Source organism: Sorex araneus, chromosome 4 (genome assembly GCF_027595985.1).
Source record: "Sorex araneus isolate mSorAra2 chromosome 4, mSorAra2.pri, whole genome shotgun sequence".
Taxonomy (NCBI): domain Eukaryota; kingdom Metazoa; phylum Chordata; class Mammalia; order Eulipotyphla; family Soricidae; genus Sorex; species Sorex araneus.
The window spans coordinates 99,002,021-99,024,128 of NC_073305.1; the positions used below are offsets into that span (position 1 = coordinate 99,002,021).

The following is a 22,108-nucleotide window of genomic DNA, read 5'->3' on the forward strand; positions in this document are numbered from 1 at the left end:
TTTTTATGTAATTGCATTTGTTCATCTTTGCCTTTGTTTGTTCGCCCAATGGCAGTGAGTCATTGAAGATATCTCTAAATTTGATATCATGAAGTGTTCTAAGTTTTTCTCTCCATTTCTTATGGCTTCAGGACTGACATTGAGGTCCTTAACCTATTTTGATTTAACTTTGCATGCATGACATTAGAAAGGGGTCTCACTAGTTTTGCATGTGAGCAACTGCTTCTCCCAGCACTATTTGTTGAAGAGGCTTTCTTTGCTCTACTTTGTACTTTCCTCTCCTCTGTCAAAGACTAGCTATCCATCTACCTGAGGACTGTGAACTCTATTCCATTGTTCTAAGTCTGTCACTCATCTAGTACCATACTGTTTTGATTACTATAGCTTTATAGTATAGCTGAAATTGGGGGAAAAGGGGCCTCCTATCTTCATTTTTCCAGAATTTCTTTGAATAATTGACTAACCATATAAATTTTAACAGTATTTCATCTGTCTTTCAAAAATATCATGGGTAATTTTATAGGGACTATTGAATCTATATAATGCTTAGGTGAGAATTACCAGGAACAAGGGATGCATTTTCATGTCCTAATTTCCTCTTTTTGTTTCTTTTAGCATTAATTTATAGTTTTGTTTAAATCTTTACCTCTTTTGTTAAATTCTCAGATATTTCTATTTCTGAGCCACAGCTGTGAATGAAACATTTTAAAAATTTCTCTCTCGTCTGTTCCATTATTTGCATATAGAAAGGCCATGGAGTTATGTGCATTTGCTTTGTAGTCTGCCACTTTCCTTTACAAGTTTACTATTTTCTAGAAGCATTTTTGTAGAGTCTTTAGGGTTTCCTAAGTGTAATATCATATCACCTGCAAATAGTGAGAGTTCATCTTCTTTTCTGATCTAGATGCCCATAATATCTCTTGATGCCTGATTGCTATGGCAAGGACTTCTAATACTATATTAAGTAATAGCATTAAGAGTGGGCAACATTGCATTTTGCTTGATTTTAGAGGGGAGCCTTTCAGTTTTTCACCATTGAGAATGATATTTGATGTGGACTTGTGGTAAATGGTCTTAATTATATTGAGGTAAGCCCCTTCAGCCCCCATTTTATTGAGCACTTCTATCATAAATGGATATTGGATCTTGTAAATGCTTTCTCTGCATTTAATTTTTCTTGTGTTGATAATGGTGGTGTATTATGTTGATTGACTTGCACATATTAAGTCATACTACCCTTGAATGCTTTGCAATCTTTTTTTATGTATTGCTGGATTCAGTTTGCTAATATATTCAGATACAAAGATCGTCAAAGATGTTGACGATTTGTGTTCATCGGGGATATAAGTCTGTAATTTTCTCTTTTTATGATGTTTCTGTCTGCTTTTGGTTATTAGGCTAATGTTTACTTCATAGAAACATTTTTGAAGGATTCCTGTTTCTTCTATCTTCTGGAAAAGTTTGAAAATTTGGAAGAATTCCAAATTGGTAAACCTGAGCTTTTATTTTGTGGGAGACTTTTGTTACTATCTCGGCTTCCCTGATAGTAATTAGTCTGCTCAGGAGCTCTATTTTGTCTTGGTTCAGCTTTGGAAGATCTTTAGGAGTTAGAAAATCTTACATTACTTATCTTTTATACATTGGTCAAGTTCCTGTTGCTGTATCCTCTTAAGTTCAAATCAAATGAGCCTAGCGTGCATTGTATAAGAGACTGTTATAAAGTTCCTCCTTCCATCATTTTATGTTTTCAGTGTCTTACTGCTGCTGATTTCTTTTCTTTGTAAAGGAGACCATGTGGTATTTCATGCAGAACTGGTGTAATGACTGTAAACATGTTTAATGACTGTAAACATTTTTTGGGTAAAAAACCCTTTTGGGTTTTGGGACCACATGTAACAGTGCTCAGGGCTTATTACTGACTCTGTACTCTGGAAGTCACCTTTATGCTTTGACAGTGCTTGAGGGACCATATTTAGTACCAGACATCAAATCTGGGTCTACCGTACACAAGGCAAGCTTCTTACCTCGTATATTTTTCCAGCCCAAATAATCATGAACTCCTTTAGCTATTGTTTGTCTGTAAAGCTTTATGTTACTATTTCATATGTGAATGATAATGTAGATGTTAGATGGTGTATTCTTGTTAGAATGTATATTTCATCCAGCTTGTTACATTCAACCACTCTCTTCTGGCCTATAGAGTTTTATTTGATAGATCTGCTGTAAATCTTATGAGGATTCCCCTGTATATCAGTATCTTTGATCTACCTGCTTTCATGATATTCTGTTTGGCTTTTGTCATTTTAATTACAGTGTGCAACAATAATAATTTGGGTTTATTTTGTTTGGAACTGAGTCTTTTGGATCTGGGTATTATATGACTTGGTCTTCAAAATGAAAAGTTATTAGTTGAAACTCTTGTTCTGTTGTCTTTCCTTTTCCTCAGGAACTTTAATAATTCAGAGGTGTTCCTCTTGAAATTAGCATCTTATTTTCTGATATTGTCTATGATTCTTTTCACACTCTTCCTTTTATTATTTGTTGATGGTTACTGTGTCTTACCTTTCAGCTTACTGATTTATTTCTTAGCTTCTACCACTCTGAAATTGTATTTTAGCTCTCCATGGGGCTGCTTGCAGAATTCGTGGGTCACTTCTGTGTTTCCATTTGGACACAGTATGATTAACAGAGCACCCTCCTCTACTGACTTGGCCTCGCCTTCTCACTCTCTCGTTTACTATCGCTTTTACCATTATAAGAATTTGTTTTTTGGGCTGGAGCGATAGCACCGCGGGTAGGGCGTTTGCCTTGCATGCGGCCGACCCAGGTTCGATTCCCAGCATCCCATGAGCACTGCCATGGGTAACTTCTGAGTGCAGAGCCAGGAATAATCCCTGTGCATCACCGGGTGTGACCCAAAAAACAAAACAAAAAAAAAAAAGATTTTGTTTTTCTTCCTGACTCACTTTAAAATTTCCCACACCAAATGCCAACTGGTCCAGCCTTTCTGGAAAACAATATGGACAGTCCTTCAAAAACTAGAAATTGAGCTTCCATATGACCCTGCAATACCACTTAGGGAATATATCCCGAGGATGCAAAGAAGCACAATAGAAATGACATCTGTACCTATATGTTCATTGCAGCAGTGTTTGCAGTAGCCAAAATCTTAAAACAACCCAAGTGCCCTAGAACAGTTGACTGGTTAAAGAAACTTTGGTACATCTACACAATGGAATACTATGCAGCTGTTAGGAGAGATGAAGTCATGAAATTTGCTTATGAATGGATAGACATGGAGAGTATCATGCTAAGTGAAATGAGTCAGAAAGAGAGAGACAGACATAGAAGGACTGCACTCATTTGTGGAGCATAGAATAACATCACATGAGGCTGACACCCAAGGACAGTAGATACAAGGGCCAGAAGGATTGCCCCATAGCTGGAAGCCTGCTTCATGAGCGGAGGGGAGAAGGCAGATGGAATAGAGAAGGGATCACTAAGAAAATGATGGCTGGAGGAATCAGTCGGGATGGGAAATGTGTGCCGAAAGCAGATAATGGACCAAACATGATGACCTCTCAGTGTCTGTGTTGCAATACCCAAAAATAGAGAGAGAGTATGGGGAATATTGTCTGCTATGGAGAGTGGGGGGAGGGGAGTGGGAAGTGAGGGTATACCAGGGATATTGGTGGTGGAGAATGTGCACTGGTGGAGTGATGGGTGTTTGATCATTGTGTGATTGTAACCAAAACATGAAAGCTTGTGGCTATCTCACAGTGATTCAATCAAATTTAAAAAATCATCATCATCATCATCATCATTATCATCCCATTTATTGTCGAATTTCTCGAGCGGTCTCAGTAATGTCTTCATTCATCCTAGCCCTGAGATTTTAGAAGCCTCTTTTTACTTGTCCTTTCCAATGGTGCCACACTGGAGGCTATTTTAGGGTCAGGGGAATGAGACCCATCATTGTTATTGGTTTTGGCATATACCTCATGGGGAGTTTGCGAGGCTCTCCCATGTGGGCAGGAAACTCTCGGTAACTTGCCAGATTCTCCCAGAGGGAGAACTAGGCTATAATGTTGCTCGGCTGCTTCTGGGAGTTTGGTTTTATAGTCTCTGGATGTTGGCTCTTGGTGGAATTACACGGCGTTGGAGCAGTCCCTGGGTGTGACTGCCTAGCTACTGGAAAACGGGGAATCTGGGTGGAAGAAGTACAGTCCTGATCTGAGCAGGCTTGGAGATTTCAGCCCCCGGTCCCACACACCTGGGTTCTTCTGCTGGTCCCTTCATGCATGAGGCTCATCCGAACGTGTGGAGAGGGGCCTTGAGCATGGCTGTAGCTAGGCTCCAGAGGTCTTCGGCCACAGGAGCTCTGCTCAGGGCAGGGAGGGAAACTGAAGCCCACCCCCTCCAAGGGGCCCCAGGGAAGACAGCCAGGCTCGGGGGCAAGAGACTTTTTTTTAATAAATAAATAAAATAAAATAAAAATTTTCCACACCATTAATATTCCCTTTTGTGATGTTTTAGGTACGGAGATTTTCTGAGGCATTCTTTTGTTTTGAACATCCACGAGAAGCTGCCATTTCATACCAAGAACTTCAGTGAGTAGCATAAATCAGCAAATAACAGTGACTTTGTTTCATTTATAAGATATCTATATGTTATCTATCAGTGGACAGCATATATAATATTTACAGTCGCAGAAAGTAGTATTTGAAGTCAGAAATCCTATTGAATTTAATTTTATAAAAGGCCCACTTTTTATTGGTGCTACACCCAATGATTTCGAGATGGGTGTATGATGAAACCCCACTCCTTACATAACAAAGCATATTGCACTGTTATCCTGCTTCCCCTATATTGTCTACAGTAACTTTGATTACATCTCTGGATTCAGATTTCCATTTGACCCACTTGGACTAGCTTTACTTCTGCATATCAGAACTTCCTACATTCCTCATTATTTGTTACAGATTTTCACAAGTAGTTTGATTAGTACTGCCTTCTGTTTTCCTGTTGAATATATTGCTATCTGGTTTTCTTTGATATTAAAGAATATTTGAAGATGGGGCTGGAAAAATAGTACAGTGGATAAGGCACTTGCCTTGCATATGGCCAACCCAAGTTTAATCTCCAGCACCCCATATGGTCTCCTAAATACAGCCAGAGTGATTCCTCAGTGCAGAACCAGGAGTAACCTGTGAGCATTGCCCGTTGTGGCACCCCACCCACCACCACTATATATATATATCTGAGGTCGTCAAACTGAGCAAAGAATCAACACTGGCCTGGGAAAAGACCACCAGCTGGGAAGGCACTTGCTTTTCACATGGCTGACCTGGAGTCAGATCCCCAGCATCACATATGGTCCTCAGATCCCTGCTGGGAGTAAGCTCAAATAACCACCAGTATGCACATACCAAAAGAAGATAAATATTACATGATTTTATTCATGTGAAATTCTATAGCATGTAAAAACTAAGATGAGGCACATCTGTCTCCAACTCAAGAGGTGTATTTCCTTTCTTTTACCTTAAAACTTACCCACATCCTTTCTCCTCCCCCTCCTTGTCCACCTTCCCTTCTCTCTTATTTCTCCTCTACCTTATTTTATCTCACTATTCTTCTCCTGTTCAATTCCTCCGCCCCCTTCGGAGAGCCCAGCAAGCTACTGAGAGTATGGAGCCTGCATGGCAGAGCCTGGCAAGCTGCCCGTGCGTATTGAATATGCCAAAAACAGTAACAATGAGTCCCTCAATGAGAGACGTTACTGGTGCCCACTCGAACAAATCGATGAGCAACAGGGATTCTTCTCCTAAAATTCTTTGCTTGAGGTTGAGGAAAGGTGACAGACCTATAACACCTGAGAAGGTTTTAGAATTGACTTTCCTTATAAAAAAAAAAAAAGAAGAAGAAACCTAAAGTGAAAAAAGAACAGTTTTTACTTGTTTACTTGATACAGACTTGGAATAGAACTTTAAGTGGAAAGATAACAGATTACTCTTTAGTAAAGATAACAGATATAAAATATTGTATATTGTGTTTATTAGTGAAAATATTATAGCTAATATTTCTGTATTCCAGTGCCTGTGAATTATAAAAAGCCAGGATATTAATAGAGTATAGCATCAGTTAGTGAATGGAGGTATAGATAAAACAGGAAGAACAAAATGGTATGGTTTATTTTACTATTCTCTTAGATTTCTTTGAAGTTTTCCATAAGACATGGTTTGTTTAAAAAAATATTTAGGAGCGTAAGAGATAGACTAGGGATTAAAGTGCATCTTTCGCATGCAGTTAAATCTCAGTCCATTCCTGGTACTGTGTAGGCTCCTCTCCCCAGTATCTCTGGGTAGAGTTCTCGAGGTCCTCATGTACTATCTAGTATCCCCTAGGTGAACATCATACACCACCAGCATATACCTAGTAATTTCTGGCATCGCAGGACCCAAGCAGCACTGCATCTGTGGACCCTCATGTTAAATCTCCGGCCCAGATGGCCAGTACACCCCTGACCACTGCTTAGAAACCCCTGTCTCCATGAGACAAAGGGATCAGAACAATAATAAAGAGGTTAAGGCATTTATCTTGCATGAGACCAAACTCACTTTGATTATCAGCACTGCGTGTTTGCTTGAACACCACTGGAAGTCACTTCCAAACACAGAGTTGGGAGGAAACCACAAGCTCCACCAGGTTTTGTCAAAAAAATAAAATAAATGCAAAAGGTATATATTTGTGGCCGAGCAGTAGTACAGTGGGCATGGCATTTGCCTTGCATGCAGCCAACTAGGGTTCAATCCTTGGCATCCCATATTGTCTCCCAGGCCCTGCCAGGAGTAATTCCTGAATGCATCGTCAGGAGTAACCCATGAGCATCTCTGGGTGTGACCCAAAGAGAAAAAAATAAAAACACTTTTTTAAAAAATATGTATTTTATATAGAAAGTTACACAGCTTTTTAAAAATAAGGGCTAATTTTATTCATCAGTATAAGGTAAATATAGCAATAACAATGGAAATCATTTTTCTACCGTTGTTATCAAATTATTATTAGCCTTTTGAACCTGTGATATTTCTGCTGTAAAGCTATGCTCCAGAAATGAGAAGTTAGTTTAGACATTAACTATAAATAACTTACGTTGAAATAATAAGTTCTAGAATATAATACAAATTATGCAAATAATTTATCAATAAAGCTATAATTTAATTCAGTAATTTTATGTAAATATATTTTAATTTTATCAAAATTGGGAGGGAGGGTTGTTTATTTTGGGACCATGCCCAGTGGTGCTCAGGGCTTACTCCTGGCTTTGTGCTCAGGAATCACTCTTGGTGTTGCTTGGAGGATCATATGTGGTGCTGGGCATTGAACCTGGGGTACTTGCAAGGTAAGTATGTTACCCCCGTACTATCGCTCCATCCATCCCCACAGTTTTTATTTTTGACTAAGAATATTTTTCATAAGGTTATGTCTTGAGGATTATATCTTCAGGAAGGGAATAAGAATAGTGAGCAGGACAGTAAACGGGCAAATGGTAGAGTTGGATGTAGTTTTTTTTTTTAATTACACTCTAACTTAATAAATATTTTTCAGTGCTCAGAGTCATCTACAGATGTGCACCGCTATCAAAAATACTTCTTTCTGCAATTCTCTTCCACCCCTACCTATTGAATGTAGTGAATTAGATGGAGATCTCAATTCATTGCCTATAATCTTTGAAGATAGGTATTTAGATTCAATTACTGAAGGTAAGTAATTCCAATATATAAGCTGTATTTGTTGCTTTTTGGTGTATTCTTCCTAATATACATAAATTATTCCATAATGTGGGGCACTTTTTTTCTTCTCTAGTTTTGTTTACTTTTGAGGATCTCAGAAAGTTATAGTTAGAAAAAGTAGTCTTAATTATGATTCACACCTTGTTTTAAAACTGAATCTTTTTTTCTTTGGATAAAAGACTTAGATGCACCTTGGATGGGAATTCAGAATCTTCAGAGATCAGAATCCAGTAGAGTGGATAAATATGAAACTGAAGAAAGCTCTATAGCTGGACTTTCTAGCCCTGCTGGTGCCTCCAGTTTTTGGTATACAGAAAGTGAAAAACAGCTAACAAAATCTCTAAGAGGAAAGAATGAAGAATCACATAAATCCAAGGTTAAGGTTACTAAACTCATAAAAACAATGAAACCTGAAAACACAAAAAAATTGATAAAACAGAACTCTAAGGATTCTGTGGTTTTGGTAGGCTACAAATGTTTGAAAAGTATACCATCAAATGATCTCTCTAAGTGCTTTGAAGACAATCCTTCAGATAGTCAGAAGGAAGGTCTGGAGCCCACAATATGTGGATATCATTTTGACCTAAAGACCTACACCAGACAGAGAAGTCAAAAGGAAGCTAGCTATTTACCAACTAATACAGACAGAACTGAACAAAAGTCTCCAGATAATGAAAATATGCAACCAGACATATTTGATACTTTGAGCTCTGGCAGCCTAAATCTCTGTGCAAATTTGTCCATTTCAGGTAAACTTGATATCTCCCAGGATGATAGTGAAATTACACAAGTGGAACCCAATGTGGCATCCAGAAGTTCATCAGATGATTGCCATGATCATCAGACAACCCCATCTCCAGGAGTTAGGACAATTGAAGTAAAGCCCTGTAATAAAGATGCTTTCAGCGGCGAGAAAATAACTGTAAAAATAGGACCTTGGACAGAACTTCAACCAAATGAAATACTGGTGGATAATTTACAACTACCCAACTTTGAGTCCTTAGAGTCTAATGGTAAATCTAAATCTATAGAAATAACCCTTGAAAAGGAAGTTTTGCAGGAAGCAAAGTGTCTTTCTATTGGAGAATCATTAACTAAATTAAGAAGTGATCTACCTGCTTCTTCTACAAAAGAATACCATGTTGTATTAAGCGGAGATACAATTAAGTTACCAGATAGTAATGCCACATATGCCTCATCTAGGTTTTCAGATTCAGGTGTTGAAAGTGAGCCAAGTTCTTTTGCAACACATTCACATCCCGATGTACTACTTGAAACTATGCAAGGGCAAAGCCCTTACAATAATGAAAGATTATTTTCTCAGCTTTTGATCAAACCTGACTATAATGTAAAAATTTCATTAGGAAGCCATTGTACAGAGAGTACAAGTGCTTTAAGTGAAATACAGTCATCTTTGACATCCATAAACTCTCTGCCTTCTGATGATGAACTGTCACCTGATGAAAATCCTAAGAAATCTGTTGTACCAGAAAGCCACCTAAGTGATAGCAAAACTATATTAAATCTAGGAACAATTGATTTGCCAAAATGTGACAATAGTAAAAAATCAAGTGTTACTTTGCAACATCAGAGTATTGTGTTTTCAGAGCAATTGGACAATGAAACTATAGCAATACCTTCCTTAAATTCAAGCACTAAAGACTTTTTACAATTTGTTTTTTCAGATGAAGACACTTCCAGTGATGTGAAAAGTAGTTGCACCTCCAAACCTAACTTGGACAATATGTGTAAAGGCTCCCTGAGTCCTGATAAATCTAGTAACTCTGCAGAAACAGAATTTACCTTAAATTCAGAACTGGTTTGTTTAAGCACTCCTTGTGCTATATTAGATTCTATTCCTACTAATGCAGAAGCGAGTGAAGATAGAACTGTAAAACGAAAAAGTAGTGATACAGTAAGTCTTAAACAAAGTAATCTAGAAGTCCCTACAGTTAAGAATGAAATTCATTTAGATCCAAATGACCCTTTTTCAGCCAGTCTTGATGTGGTTAAACAAGGGCTTGTGGAAAACTACTTTGGTTCTCAAAGAAATACAGATACTTCTGATGCCTGTGCTAGTAATTACAGCATTTCAGTTAACACTCAGAAGGAGACTTCTGAAAAAGAAATTAGTGATCTTCAGCAGGAACAGGGTAATGAGAATGAGGAGGAAGAGCAGGACCAGCAAATGGTTCAAAATGGGTATTATGAAGAAACAGATTATTCAGCTTTGGATGGAACAGTTAATGATCACTATACAAATAGAGATGAACCAGAGAAAGAAAGACTTATAAAATCTGAAAAACTAAACAGTGAATACCTGAGTGATGGTATAAATATGCCTACGGTCTGTACTTCTGGTTGTCTTTCCTTTCCATCTGCACCACGAGAATCTCCTTGTAGTATTAAATATTCTAAAAGTAAATTTGATGCCATTACAAAGCAGCCAAGCAGCACTTCTTACCACCTCACTTCATCAATTTCCTGGTATGAAAATTCACCAAAACCTCAAATACAAGCGTAAGTAATGGAGCACAATTGTCTGTGCTAGTCAATATTTATAGAACATACATTTTTCTGGTAACATATATACATGTTCTCTGGTTTCTATAATACAAAAAAAATCCTTTAATTATCTAAAGTAGAGAAATTAGCTCACTACTTTTTGACAGACATTTAATTTTTCACATGCATTTCCTGTTCTAAAGACTAAATATTCCTAATACCAGTTTCCCATTGATAATTTTATTTTAGAAGTCACAATTTAATTTAACCCCATACTTTTTTTTTATTATTAGTGAATCACCGTGAGGTACAGTTACAGACTTACAAACTTCCGTGCTTGCATTTCAGTCTTAAAATGATCAATCGCCCATACCTCCATTAGTGCCCATTTTCCACTACCAATGGTCCCAGCATCCCTCCCAACACCCCCACCCCATCCTCACCCTACCCCACCCCGCCTCTGTGGCAGGGCATTCCCTTTTGCTTTCACTCTCCTTTTGGGTGTTGTGGTTTGCAGTAGAGGTATTAAGTGGCCGTCATGTTCTAACCCCATCCCTTTCTTAAAACAAAATCAGTAACTCATTGCTTCCCCATTAATTTCTAGATTATTAGGTTTAGAAGTACAACTAACAAATATGGGCAACAGTAGATAATGAAAAATAGGTTGTTGGAAACTTCCTAAACTTTCCAGACCCAAATTGCCTCAGCTAAATCAGTTGTTTTATAGAACTGGTGTTTCATGTATCAGTAAAATGCACTGTAGCAATGTCATCCTGTTGTTCATTGACCTGCTTGAGCAGGCATCAATAACGTCTCCATTGTGAGACTTGTTGTTACTGGTTTTGGCATATCGAATACGCCATGGGTAGCTTGCCATGCTCTGTCCTGCGGGCAGGATACTCTTGGTAGCTTGCCGGGCTCTCCGAGAGGGATGGAAGAATCAAACCTGGGTCAGTCGCATGCAAGGCAAACGCCCTACCCACTTTGCTATCGCTCCAGTTCTGAATAATAATATACTTTAAAGATGAACCTTACAATAGGGAGTAATGACAGTGACTTCCTTAAACTAGGGATCAAAATTAAAAGATCCTGATAATATAATCTTAGAAAACTATATGTATCATTTATCTAATACTCTTGTTGAAAGTAATTATCCCATCTCTGGTTAAATCTGGGATATTGTAAACGTATAAGAAAACATTGAATGTAGAAAAAAATATTGTCATAAAAGAGCAGGATTTGTTTTTTTTTTTTAATTTATCTATTAGTGAGTCACAGTGAGGGTACAGTTACAGATTTATACATTTTCGTGCTCATGTTTCCCTCATACAAAGTTCGAGAACACAAAAGCAGGATTTGTTTTAATGCAAATAACTGACACATTAAAATGCAATAAAGCTATCCTATATTAACAAAACTACCAGCACATTCTAAATACAATAAGTGAAATATAAATATATAAACTAGATATTAGATAAAATTCAAAACATTTAGATTTTTCTTAAGTGTAATGACATTGAAAGGTATTAAAATTATCAGTAAAATACTTTAAATAATCTGAGAATTATAAGTTTACTAGCATGGTACTGGTTTTCAAAATATTCTACCTTGCTCCAGAAAGAATTATAATCCCTGGAGTAAAAAGGTGTGAGCATGTCTGCATTAGGTTTGTCTTGTTATATGTATGATCAGAGTAATTCCCAGATTACTCTGATTTTATATATATAAATAAGATCCATACATAGTGCTTAAAGTTAGTGAAACCAGTGAGGTGATAAAGCCCTCTTTAAGAATCAAAATATGCTTAAAAGCTAAAGTTTTTACCACTTTTGAGTACTCCAAACTATGTTTGAGTCATTAATAAAAACATATCTATATGTCTTCACCAGTATATCTACACAGTTTGGGATTTATCAGTTTCTCTTTTACCTTTATGGGTCCAAATGATACAATGTTAGAAAGTTTTTTTGATGCTTGGAGTCCCCAGGTTGATTATATTAGTTGATTTTCTTGTACTTTCCTATGATACAATACGAAACTTTGTAGAATCTGTTTTCTATCTCTTAGTCTACTCCTAACTTCTTAGTTGATATCGTTTAACTTTTAAAGTATTCATTGAATTTTATCAGAATATGTACTAAAATTATGTAGAAAAGCACTGACTTATATACCATTCTGGTGATCTTACATATTTTCATTATTTTAAAAACATGTTGCTGGGATTTCTCTACTGCAATTCTCAGAAGTCAGTAGGTTGTGTTTTTCATTTTGAAAACTGGATATAGTAGTAAAGAAAATGTTTTATCATATTTTGCTTCAGCTTCCTTCAGGCAAAAGAAGAATTAAGGCAACTTAAGCTACCTGGATTCATGTACAGTGATGTTCCTGTCCTAGCATCCTCAGTCCCTTACTTTAGCGTTGAAGAAGAGGGTGGTTCTGAAGAAGGAGTACATCTCATAGTCTGTGTGCATGGTTTAGATGGTGCGTGATATACAGCTATTCTGTATTCCTAAGGGATCTTACTTAGTTTTATTTAATCTTTGAACTGAAATCATTCTCTGTTGTTTATTAAACCTTACATACATTTTAAGCCAGAAATATGTTTAATTTTGCTGTGTAAAGTCCAATTTCCTTTACAGTGAATTTTCTATAGAACTGGCATTCATGAGTCTGTATTTCATTTATCTATAAATGTTTCTGTCTTCTTCCTGTTTTTCAGCTTTCTTGCCTCATGCAATCATTTTGTCTGCATCTGATAGTCTTTCTGTTTTGCTAGGTGCTACAAATCGTAATGGGATAGAAAACTAATATCTAATAAAAGATCTACTTAGGGCATAATTCAAACTTTGAATACCTGGTTTAGTGTATAATTGTCTAAGATAAATTACTCAACAGTGAAGAAACTGGGTTAGAAGATGCTAAATAGCTCTAAACTAGAGGCATATTACTGTACTGTAAAGTGATTAGCTAAGAACAAATTGCCAAATATTTTATGGATTCAAAGAGTTCTCAACACAGCAATCCTGGGATGTGACTTGATGATAAAAAATTGCATGGGTGAGGCCCTGAGTTCAATTCCTAGCACCACCCCACATCACCTAGTAAGGTCCCCTAATGGTAAGTGTGACCCTGTTATTGCAGTAACAGCAATACTAAACATAGGCCTGAGCTATGAAATTGGTTTTGTTTCATTTTTTTGAGAAACATACACACACACACATACACACACATGCACGCGCGCGGTCATGCTTGGGGATACTCCTGACTGTATGCAGAGATATGGCAATACTCCGGAGTACTTTTTGCATTGTGATTGGGAGACCATCAGGGTCCAAAGATTGACTTTGTTTTGGTTTTGGTCTTTGGTCCACACCCGATGATGCTCAGGCATTACTCCTGGTTATACACTTAAGAATTATTCCTGGTGGGAGTTAAGGAGACCATTTGGCATATCAGATATCAAACCCAGGTCAGCTGCATACAAGACAAGTGCCCCACCCACTGTACTATCTCTCCAGCCTCCGAGTTCAAAGATTGAACCCAGGCCTCCTAAGCACAAAGCATAAGCTTAGTCCTTTGAGCCATTTCTCCTACCCCAAGAGCTATGAAATTAGATTTTTCTTTTTAAAAAAATCTTGTCTTTTTGAAAAACAGTTTGTTTATTGAATCTCTGTGAGATAGACCCTTAAAAGACAATATGTACATTCCTCAAATAATCAGAAATTGTGCTCCCAATTGACCCAGCAATACCACTTCTAGGAATATACTTATGGTGGCCCAAAAACACACAGCAGAAACCCCATCTTCACTCCTATGTTCATTGCAGCACTATTCACAATAGCCAGAATCTGGAAACAACCTGGGTGCCTGAGAACAGATGACTGGATAAAGGGACTATGATGCATCTATACAATGAAATATCAAAGCTGTTAGAAAAAATGAAGTCATAAAATTTGTCTATAAATCGATGGACATGGAGAGTATAATGCTGAGAGAAATGAGTCAGAGGGAGAGAGACAGATAAAGAATTTAAAATGGTATAAATATATACCATTTGTATTATATTAAAAAAAAACTTAAGACAATTCCAGGGGCTGAAGAGACAATACCATAGGTGGGGTGCTTTCCTTGCAGGCAGCCAATGCAGAATCAATCCCTGGAATCCCATGTGTTCCCCTGAGTAATTCCTGAGTGCATAGTCAAGTGTTACCCCTGAGAATATCCAAGTGTGGTCCAAAAAACTAAAAATTAATAATGTTTTTTTAAAGAAACAAAATTCCCCTTAGTACTGACTTCTTACCCCCCAATAATGATATGTTTTTAAAGACTTAAACCCTAGTATAAACTTTAAGATTCAGTAAAACCTCTGGCAATTTTTTCTTTGAATTCAAGAAACTATTTCATATGATTTGTTCCAGAATAATTGGAATGGGGTATGGGAGGTTGAGGATGGCGTGTTATGTGTGTGCTGTATTCTTCTACAAACAAAATATTGTCATTATTTCATACAAATAAAGAAGAAACCCAGTGTTAGAAATATGTATTTCCCTATGAGATTACTTAGAAATTAATTCTTTTGTAGTGCCTAAGAGAACCTACACTTGCAGGTAGAACACTTGCTTTGCACATTGTTCACCAGTTCAATCCCTGGTACCCCCTAGGGTACCTTGAGCCTGCCAGCAGTGATCCCTGAGCACAGAGCCAGGAGTAAGCCATGAGCACTTTCAAGTGTTCCCCCACCACCAAAAAAGTAAGAAAATTAACAAAATTAATCTTTTTTGTTAATGTTTTATGAGATAAGACATAAAAACTGAAATCTTTGGTAAGATGAGATGATAACTCATTAATTAGCTGCTGTTTGACTACTTTGGTCACTCAAGGTTGGAAAACTGAAGAGAATCCAACAACTGCTCCCCTTGAACTGTTCCAACTTTCTTTTATAGCTGTTTTCAGACAAAGTGGTCTGAGACAGATGCCACTGCTCATGTAATGTTTGCTCAGAAGAATAAGAACATTTTATTTCTGAAAGGGAATAATTTGTTTTGCACCAGGTGCTTGTAATTTAGTCCTCTAATACTGTAGTGCATTTACCTCTTTAAAATGAGTGAATTCTTGTTTTAACATAGTACCTATTACTATGAGTTTTTATCTGTACCACCAGACTCTACCTCGAACCCCACTCTGTAGGATCAGAGAACTCTGTCTCTATTAACTGCTGTCAAGATAGACTTTGGGCTAGGTACAAATGCTGCAGGAGTAAGACAGTTCTCTTAAGACAGGGTCATTGTCTCTGAGGGAAGAGCAGTGACTTTGCTTCTGTATTGTCTTCACTGTGTGTGTTCCCCTTTCCCTTCACCTTGTTGCAGTTGTTGAGATGTCTGAGGAACACACACTTGGTTACAATGACCACATACTTTTGGTTGTTGTACTCACTGAGTTTTGCATACCTGAGTGCATTACTTGCACACACTTATTTGTAACACACAGAGGGGTCGAAATGGGTGTTTTGGTGATGGAAGGGGGTTGTTGAAGTTTGGGGACCACACCCAACAGTGCTCAGGCTTAAAATCCCAGCTCTGTGCTGAGGGATCACTCCTGGTGGGGCTTGAGGACTACATGGGATGCTGGGGATCAAATCTGGGTTGGCTGCATGCAAGGCAATGCTCTTTTTGATGTCCTGTCTCTCCAGCTGCCAGTTTTGTTTTGCCTTTGGGTTGGTTTTTTTTTTTTTTTTTGGTTTGGGGCCACACTTGGGAATGCTGAGGGATTACTCCTGACTCTAAGCTCAACAGTCATATTTGGCAACACTCAAGGTACCATGGGGGGGTGTAGAAATCAAACTCAAGTCAGCTACATGCAAAGCAAGGACCTTTACCCGTGTACTATCTCTCTGGCAGAATCACATTTCTAGTGTCCAGAATCATAACTGGCAGTTCTGGACACCACAATGATGTAGGACAGTGTTGGGTATCCAGTAAGCCATATCCCTGGGCCTTATTTTGGGCTATCACATTTTTTTGTGTTATAAGATCAATATAAATAACTGGTAACATTAAACTATATTGAGCATCTCAACAATTTAGCACCTTTCTATTTTTGCATCCCATTTTAATATACTGATTCCACATCAGAAATAGCCCTTATTTCTCAATTAAAATTGTATCAGCCAGTAACAGTGAAAAAATCTGCAAGAATTATTAAATATTATTATGAAGTCTTCTTAAAAATTGTTTTAAGACCAGAGATGATACAGGGGATAGGACAGGTTCAATCCCCCATACCGCAAATAGCTCCCCTGAGCACCGTCCGTCAGTGGTAAATCCTGAGCACTGCTAGGCATGGTCTAAAACCCTCTCCAGAATGTTTCATGTTCTAACAAGTCAGCATAATATTTGTACAAATGTAAAAAAAAATTAAGGGATGGGATGCAGAGCCAACCTAACAATCACACACTATTCAGACTTGAGCAGTATTATATAAAATACACGTTTCACCAAGTTTCGATCCTGTATAGTCAATTCAGTTCACTAAGTAAAGCTTAATTCCCAGAATGTAAAGGCAAATAAATATAAGGAAGTTTATAAGTATACCACTATCCTATCAGCAATCAAGTAAGAAACTATTAGTAAAATTTAGTTTGGGCCCAGAGAGATAGTAAAGCAGGTAGGGTATTTGCCTTGCATGTGGCCAACCGAGGGTCCATCCCCAGTATCCCATGTGGTCCCATGAGCACTGACAGGAATAATTCCTGAGCACAGAGCCAGGAGTAACCCCCTAACCACCCCCCCCAAAAGAAAAAAAGTTTGTACATTGGGGATGTGTCTGTGGTAGAGTTCCTGGCTTGCATGATTGAGTCCCTAGTTTAATCTGTGGCACCACACATATACAGACAGTTACAACCAAAGTTTAAGCTTCAAATAGCACTGAACTAGTTAAATAATTAAGCATTTGTAGTTCCAGTCGATGGAAAACATACATAGTAGTAAAATCGTAGAAATACTCCTTTTGAAATCAAATAAAGCAGTGCATGAAAAACCTAAGGTCTAAAATATTCAAAGGATAAATTTAAAACTCAACTATTTATGGTATGTTAATATTCCATAAACAAAAGGATGGGGCTGGAGCAATAGTATAGCAGCTAAGGAGCTTGCCTTACACATGATTGACATAGTTATGATCCCCTGCATCCCATTTGGTTCTCCAAACCCCCCAGGAGTAATTTTTGAGCCAGGAATAACCCCTGAGCACAGTGGTTATGGCCCAAAAACAAGAACTTAAAATTCGCTGTGCTAATTTTAAAGAAAATAATTTTATATTTTGCATTATAATACACATATTTTCTATTGATATCTTTTTCTTGAGGCATGCTGGTTAATAAAATATATGATTAATACATATATATACTTTTATATACATAGGAGTACATTTTCACACCTCTTCATAATGGGTGTTACCACACCCACCAACCAAGGTAATTAAGATTAACAATCTTAGATTCTTAGGGGGTTTTGTTTGTTTTTGTTTTTTGTTTTAGTCTACATAAAATTACAAAATTATTCATGACTGGGTTTCAGGCATACTTTTTTTTTTTTTTTTGCTTTTTGGGTCACATCCAGTGATGCACAGGGGTTACTCCTGGCTCTGCACTCAGGAATCACTCCTGGCAGTGCTCAGGGGACCATATGGGATGCTGGGAATCGAACCCAGGTCAACCGTGTGCAAGGCAAACGCCCTACCCGCTGTGCTATCGCTGTAGCCCCACAGACATACATTTTAACACTAATCCCTTCACCAGTGTCCATGCGCTTCATCAGTTCCTCTCCAGTCATACCTCAACCCTGTTTACCTTGCACCTACCAGTCTGACTACTAGGAGCATTTGGTTTGGTTTGGTTTGGTATATGTTTTTGCACTGGTTATAGTTCTAATGGTTGCTAATAGGATTTCACTTTACCACATTTTAGCACCACCTCTTCCCTCCACCATAGTCACTGCCCCTGCCCTTCCTATCCCCCCGTCTCTCCCCCCACCCAAGAGGCATGTTTTCTATGAATACTAATTCTCATGTTTCCATTGTCTTTGCACATTCATTATTCCACCATTGTATTTCTTTATATTCCATATATATTAGAAATCTTTCTCTCTAAATTCACTCAACACGATATTCCCCAAGACCCTTCATGTAGAGCAAATTGCATGATTTTTATCTTATGGCCAAGTTATATCCCATTGTGTATACATATATATATATATATATATATATATATATATATGCCACAGTGTAGTTTGAACAGTTAGGTTGTTTCCACGTTTTGACTATTGTGCTGCAAAGAACATATGGGTGTAGATGTCTTTTCTCCATTTTGTGTTAGGGCCAAGTGGTAGAGTCAAATGGAAGATAATTCCTAGCTTTTTAGGAATGTTCATACTGTTTTATAGAAAGGCTAGACCTGTTGACAACCCCACCAGCAATGAATGGGAATAGAGTCCTTTTCTCTCTGTATCTATGCCAACACTGGTTGTTCTTGTTCATTTTGATGTGTGCCAAGATTTTTATTTAAATTTTAGGCAGTATCCCATAGAAAAGTTGACAGATAAATTCTGAATCTAAAATGCATTTAAGTTTTGTTCATACTTTGTAGCTTTTACTTTGTTTTATCCTTCAGACATAATTTTTCCATATTCTTTATTTTTTAGGAAACAGTGCAGACCTCCGATTAGTAAAAACTTATATTGAACTTGGACTACCTGGGGGACGCATTGATTTTCTTATGTCTGAGAGGAATCAGGTACAATATGGTGGTGCTTTCAAAGGAAGCAAACATTTTAATACTTGTTTCATTCTAAATATTTGCTCTTACAAAATTTCTGTAGTATAAATAATCTTTGTGATTTCTGTGAAATCTAACATTACTGTGTTTGGCGAGTTCTTGGTTATTTTTCACAGTGAGTGGTTTGGAGGCTTCCCCCAGAGTAACAGGCAATTCTTAGACAACAGAAAGGTGTTTGCCCAAGTATAGGGCTCAATTCTGACACCTCCTACCCAAAGATAACTTCCAGTTCCATTGGCTGAGTATTCAGACTCCCAAGAGGCTATTTCAAAAAACTGAAAATTCATGAGATGCACAGGGCATATAAGTGGTTAATTGGTCATTGGCTGTTGAACCCAAACACCTGCTCACTCCCTTCTTTGGGAAGGGGGATTTCCTACCCTCTGACCAAGTGGTCGTTCCTCCAGCAACCAACCTCCATTGTTAGGAGACTCCCCAGGTTACCTTATTACTATAAAAAAAACACCTTTATCATCCTTAATACTTTAGGAATTCCAAGGCTTTTAGAGAACTGTGAGTCTGGAACTGTGGTTGAAGACCAAATATGTCATATAAATTACCAAATAAATTTTTCTTATAAATTATAGTATCATAATGAAATAGAAATTACTTCAGTTCAATCAATCAGCTCTTTATGTGTGCAAAATTTCTATAATTTTCATATTTCTGTGCAATATTTTATTAATATGTTATAAATAGTCTGATGTTAAATGCTAGAAGTAGTCTAAATAATTAAATTAAACAAATGTTTATTTTAAAACCAGTGAAATATTTCCTAGGGAGTTCAGTCAGATATTTTTGGACAAGGCCTGTTATGCTTACCTTTTACTCCTAACTCTGTGCTCAGGGATCATTCTTGTCAGTGCTTGGGGGACTTTATGAGAACCAGGGATCCAATCCAGGTCAGCTCTCCCCTCTACTCTCTTGTTCTACCTACTGTACACTCTCATTTATATACCTTTAAAGGAGGACCTGTGGCCTATTCTTCTGTACTTACAGAAAATCAAAAATACAGGAATTTTTCCTGTTTCTCTGAGTTCAGTATTATCCTGATTTCAAAAGCAGACATTTATAAATTAAAAAGAAAACAATCCAAATATCCCAGATATATAAAATGTAAGCATCCTGAATAAAATCTCAGCAAACCTAATTAAACAGTACATCTGCATTGAGGATCACACACTGTGAATAAGTTCATTTTAGGAATGCAGAGTTAGTTCAGTACATTTATCAATTAATATAATACACTATGTCAACAGAAAAGACAGAAATCATTATCTAGAGATACAAGAAACTTGGCAAGATTCAACATCCATTTATGTCAAAACTCTAAAGGAGGAACTTCCCTATTATAGTAAACGTCATGTACAAAAAACTCACAGTTAACATCATACTCTGCAGTGAAAAACAGAAAGCCTTTGTGTATGATCAGGACATGGTAAAGAGACCCTCTTTCACCACTATTATTAAAATAGATTTGGAAGTCCTCACCACAGCAATTGAGCAACAAAAAGAAATCAAAAGAATTCAAATTGCAAAAGAAGTTAAAATTATCACTATTTGCAGATGATGATAATCACTGTATCACTGTCATCCTGTTGTTCGTTGATATACTCAAGCGGGCACCAGTAACGTCTCTATTACACTCAGCCCTGAGATTTTTAGTAGCCTCTCCTTACTCATCTTTCCCAATTATTGGAGGCTCCTTCAGGGTCAGGGTAATGAGACCTATCGTTACTGTTTTTGGCATATCATATATGCCATGGGTAGCTTGCCAGGCTCTGCCAAGATGATGATAATACACATAGAAAATCTTAGACTCTCCAAAACTTTTAGAAACATTTAACCAATGAAATAAAGTAGCATACTACAGTCAGTGTCAAAAAAAATGTTGTGTTTCTATATATAAGCAACAAACTAGAAGAAAAATTTTAAAAATAATTTTATTTACAGTGTTTCCAAAAATATAAAGTCCCTAGGAATCAACTTCACAGTGGAGGTGAAAGACTTATATGTCAAGGACTCTGACACTACTAAAAGAAATAGTAGGGGCTGGAGCAATAGCACAGTGGGTAGGGTGTTTGCCTTGCATGCAGCCAACCTGGATTTGATTCCCAGCATCCCATATGGTCCCCTGAGCACGGCCAGGGGTAATTCCTGAGTGCAGAGCCAGGAGTGACCCCTGTTCATCACTGGGTGTGACCCAAAAAGCAAAAAAAAAAATAGTAGAGGACAAATAGATATAGGAAGTTGTTCCATGTTCATGAACACTTTTTTCATTAAAAAAAAATGGCATTGTGAATATGACCATCCTATCCAAAGCATTACACAGATTTAATGTGATCCTGTCAAAATTCCCTTGTTTTTTGTTTTGGTTTTGGTTTGGGGTTTTTTGGTGGGTTTTTTTTTTGGGGGGGGGGCTTTTTGGGTCACACCCAGAGATGCTCAGGGATTACTCCTGGCTCTGCACTCAGGAATCACGCCTGGCAGTGCTTGGGGGACCATATGGTATGACACATACCCGAGTCAGCCATGTGCAAGGCAAATGCCCAGCCCCTCTACTCTCGCTCCAGGACCCCGTTCCTCCCATGGTGCTTTTTTAAGGACATAGAACAAATAAAGAACCATAAGTGTCTCCAAGTAGCCAAAGCAATTTCTAGCACAAAGGTAGATGGAGGGGCATTGTATTCCCTAACTTAAAACTATTATTTATAATTCTGGTAATAAAAACAGACTCTCAGACCAGTTTTCTCAAAAAAGGGGTGGGAGGGGGAATTTTGACAGGGATCACATTAAATCTGTGTAATGCTTTGGATAGAATAGTCAGATCCACAATGTTATTTATTTATTTATTTATTTATTTTTTGGTCATGAACATGGAACACTTCCTCTATGGACTAGAATTGAGGGCCCAGAAGTAATCTTACAGATTTATGAGGTTAATTTATGGACAAAGGAGCTCAATAACAGGAACAAAGAATTT

The 22,108-nt window shown here is 37.5% G+C and overlaps 1 protein-coding gene across 8 annotated transcripts in view; it reads left to right on the forward strand.

Annotated features, from left to right (window-relative positions):
• FAM135A (family with sequence similarity 135 member A) overlaps nucleotides 1-22,108 on the forward strand; it is a 136,169-nt gene that overhangs the window by 96,446 nt on the left and 17,615 nt on the right. For 3 of the 8 annotated variants that reach the window (XM_055134702.1, XM_055134701.1, XM_004605887.2), the window contains 5 exons: nucleotides 4,537-4,610; nucleotides 7,606-7,760; nucleotides 7,970-10,310; nucleotides 12,616-12,776; nucleotides 18,992-19,083. In XM_055134702.1, coding sequence (XP_054990677.1) covers nucleotides 4,537-4,610; nucleotides 7,606-7,760; nucleotides 7,970-10,310; nucleotides 12,616-12,776; nucleotides 18,992-19,083 — 2,823 coding nt within the window. The remainder of the gene's footprint in view (nucleotides 1-4,536; nucleotides 4,611-7,605; nucleotides 7,761-7,969; nucleotides 10,311-12,615; nucleotides 12,777-18,991; nucleotides 19,084-22,108) is intronic. The other 5 variants (XM_055134705.1, XM_055134706.1, XM_055134703.1 and 2 more) reach the window with 3 other exon arrangements.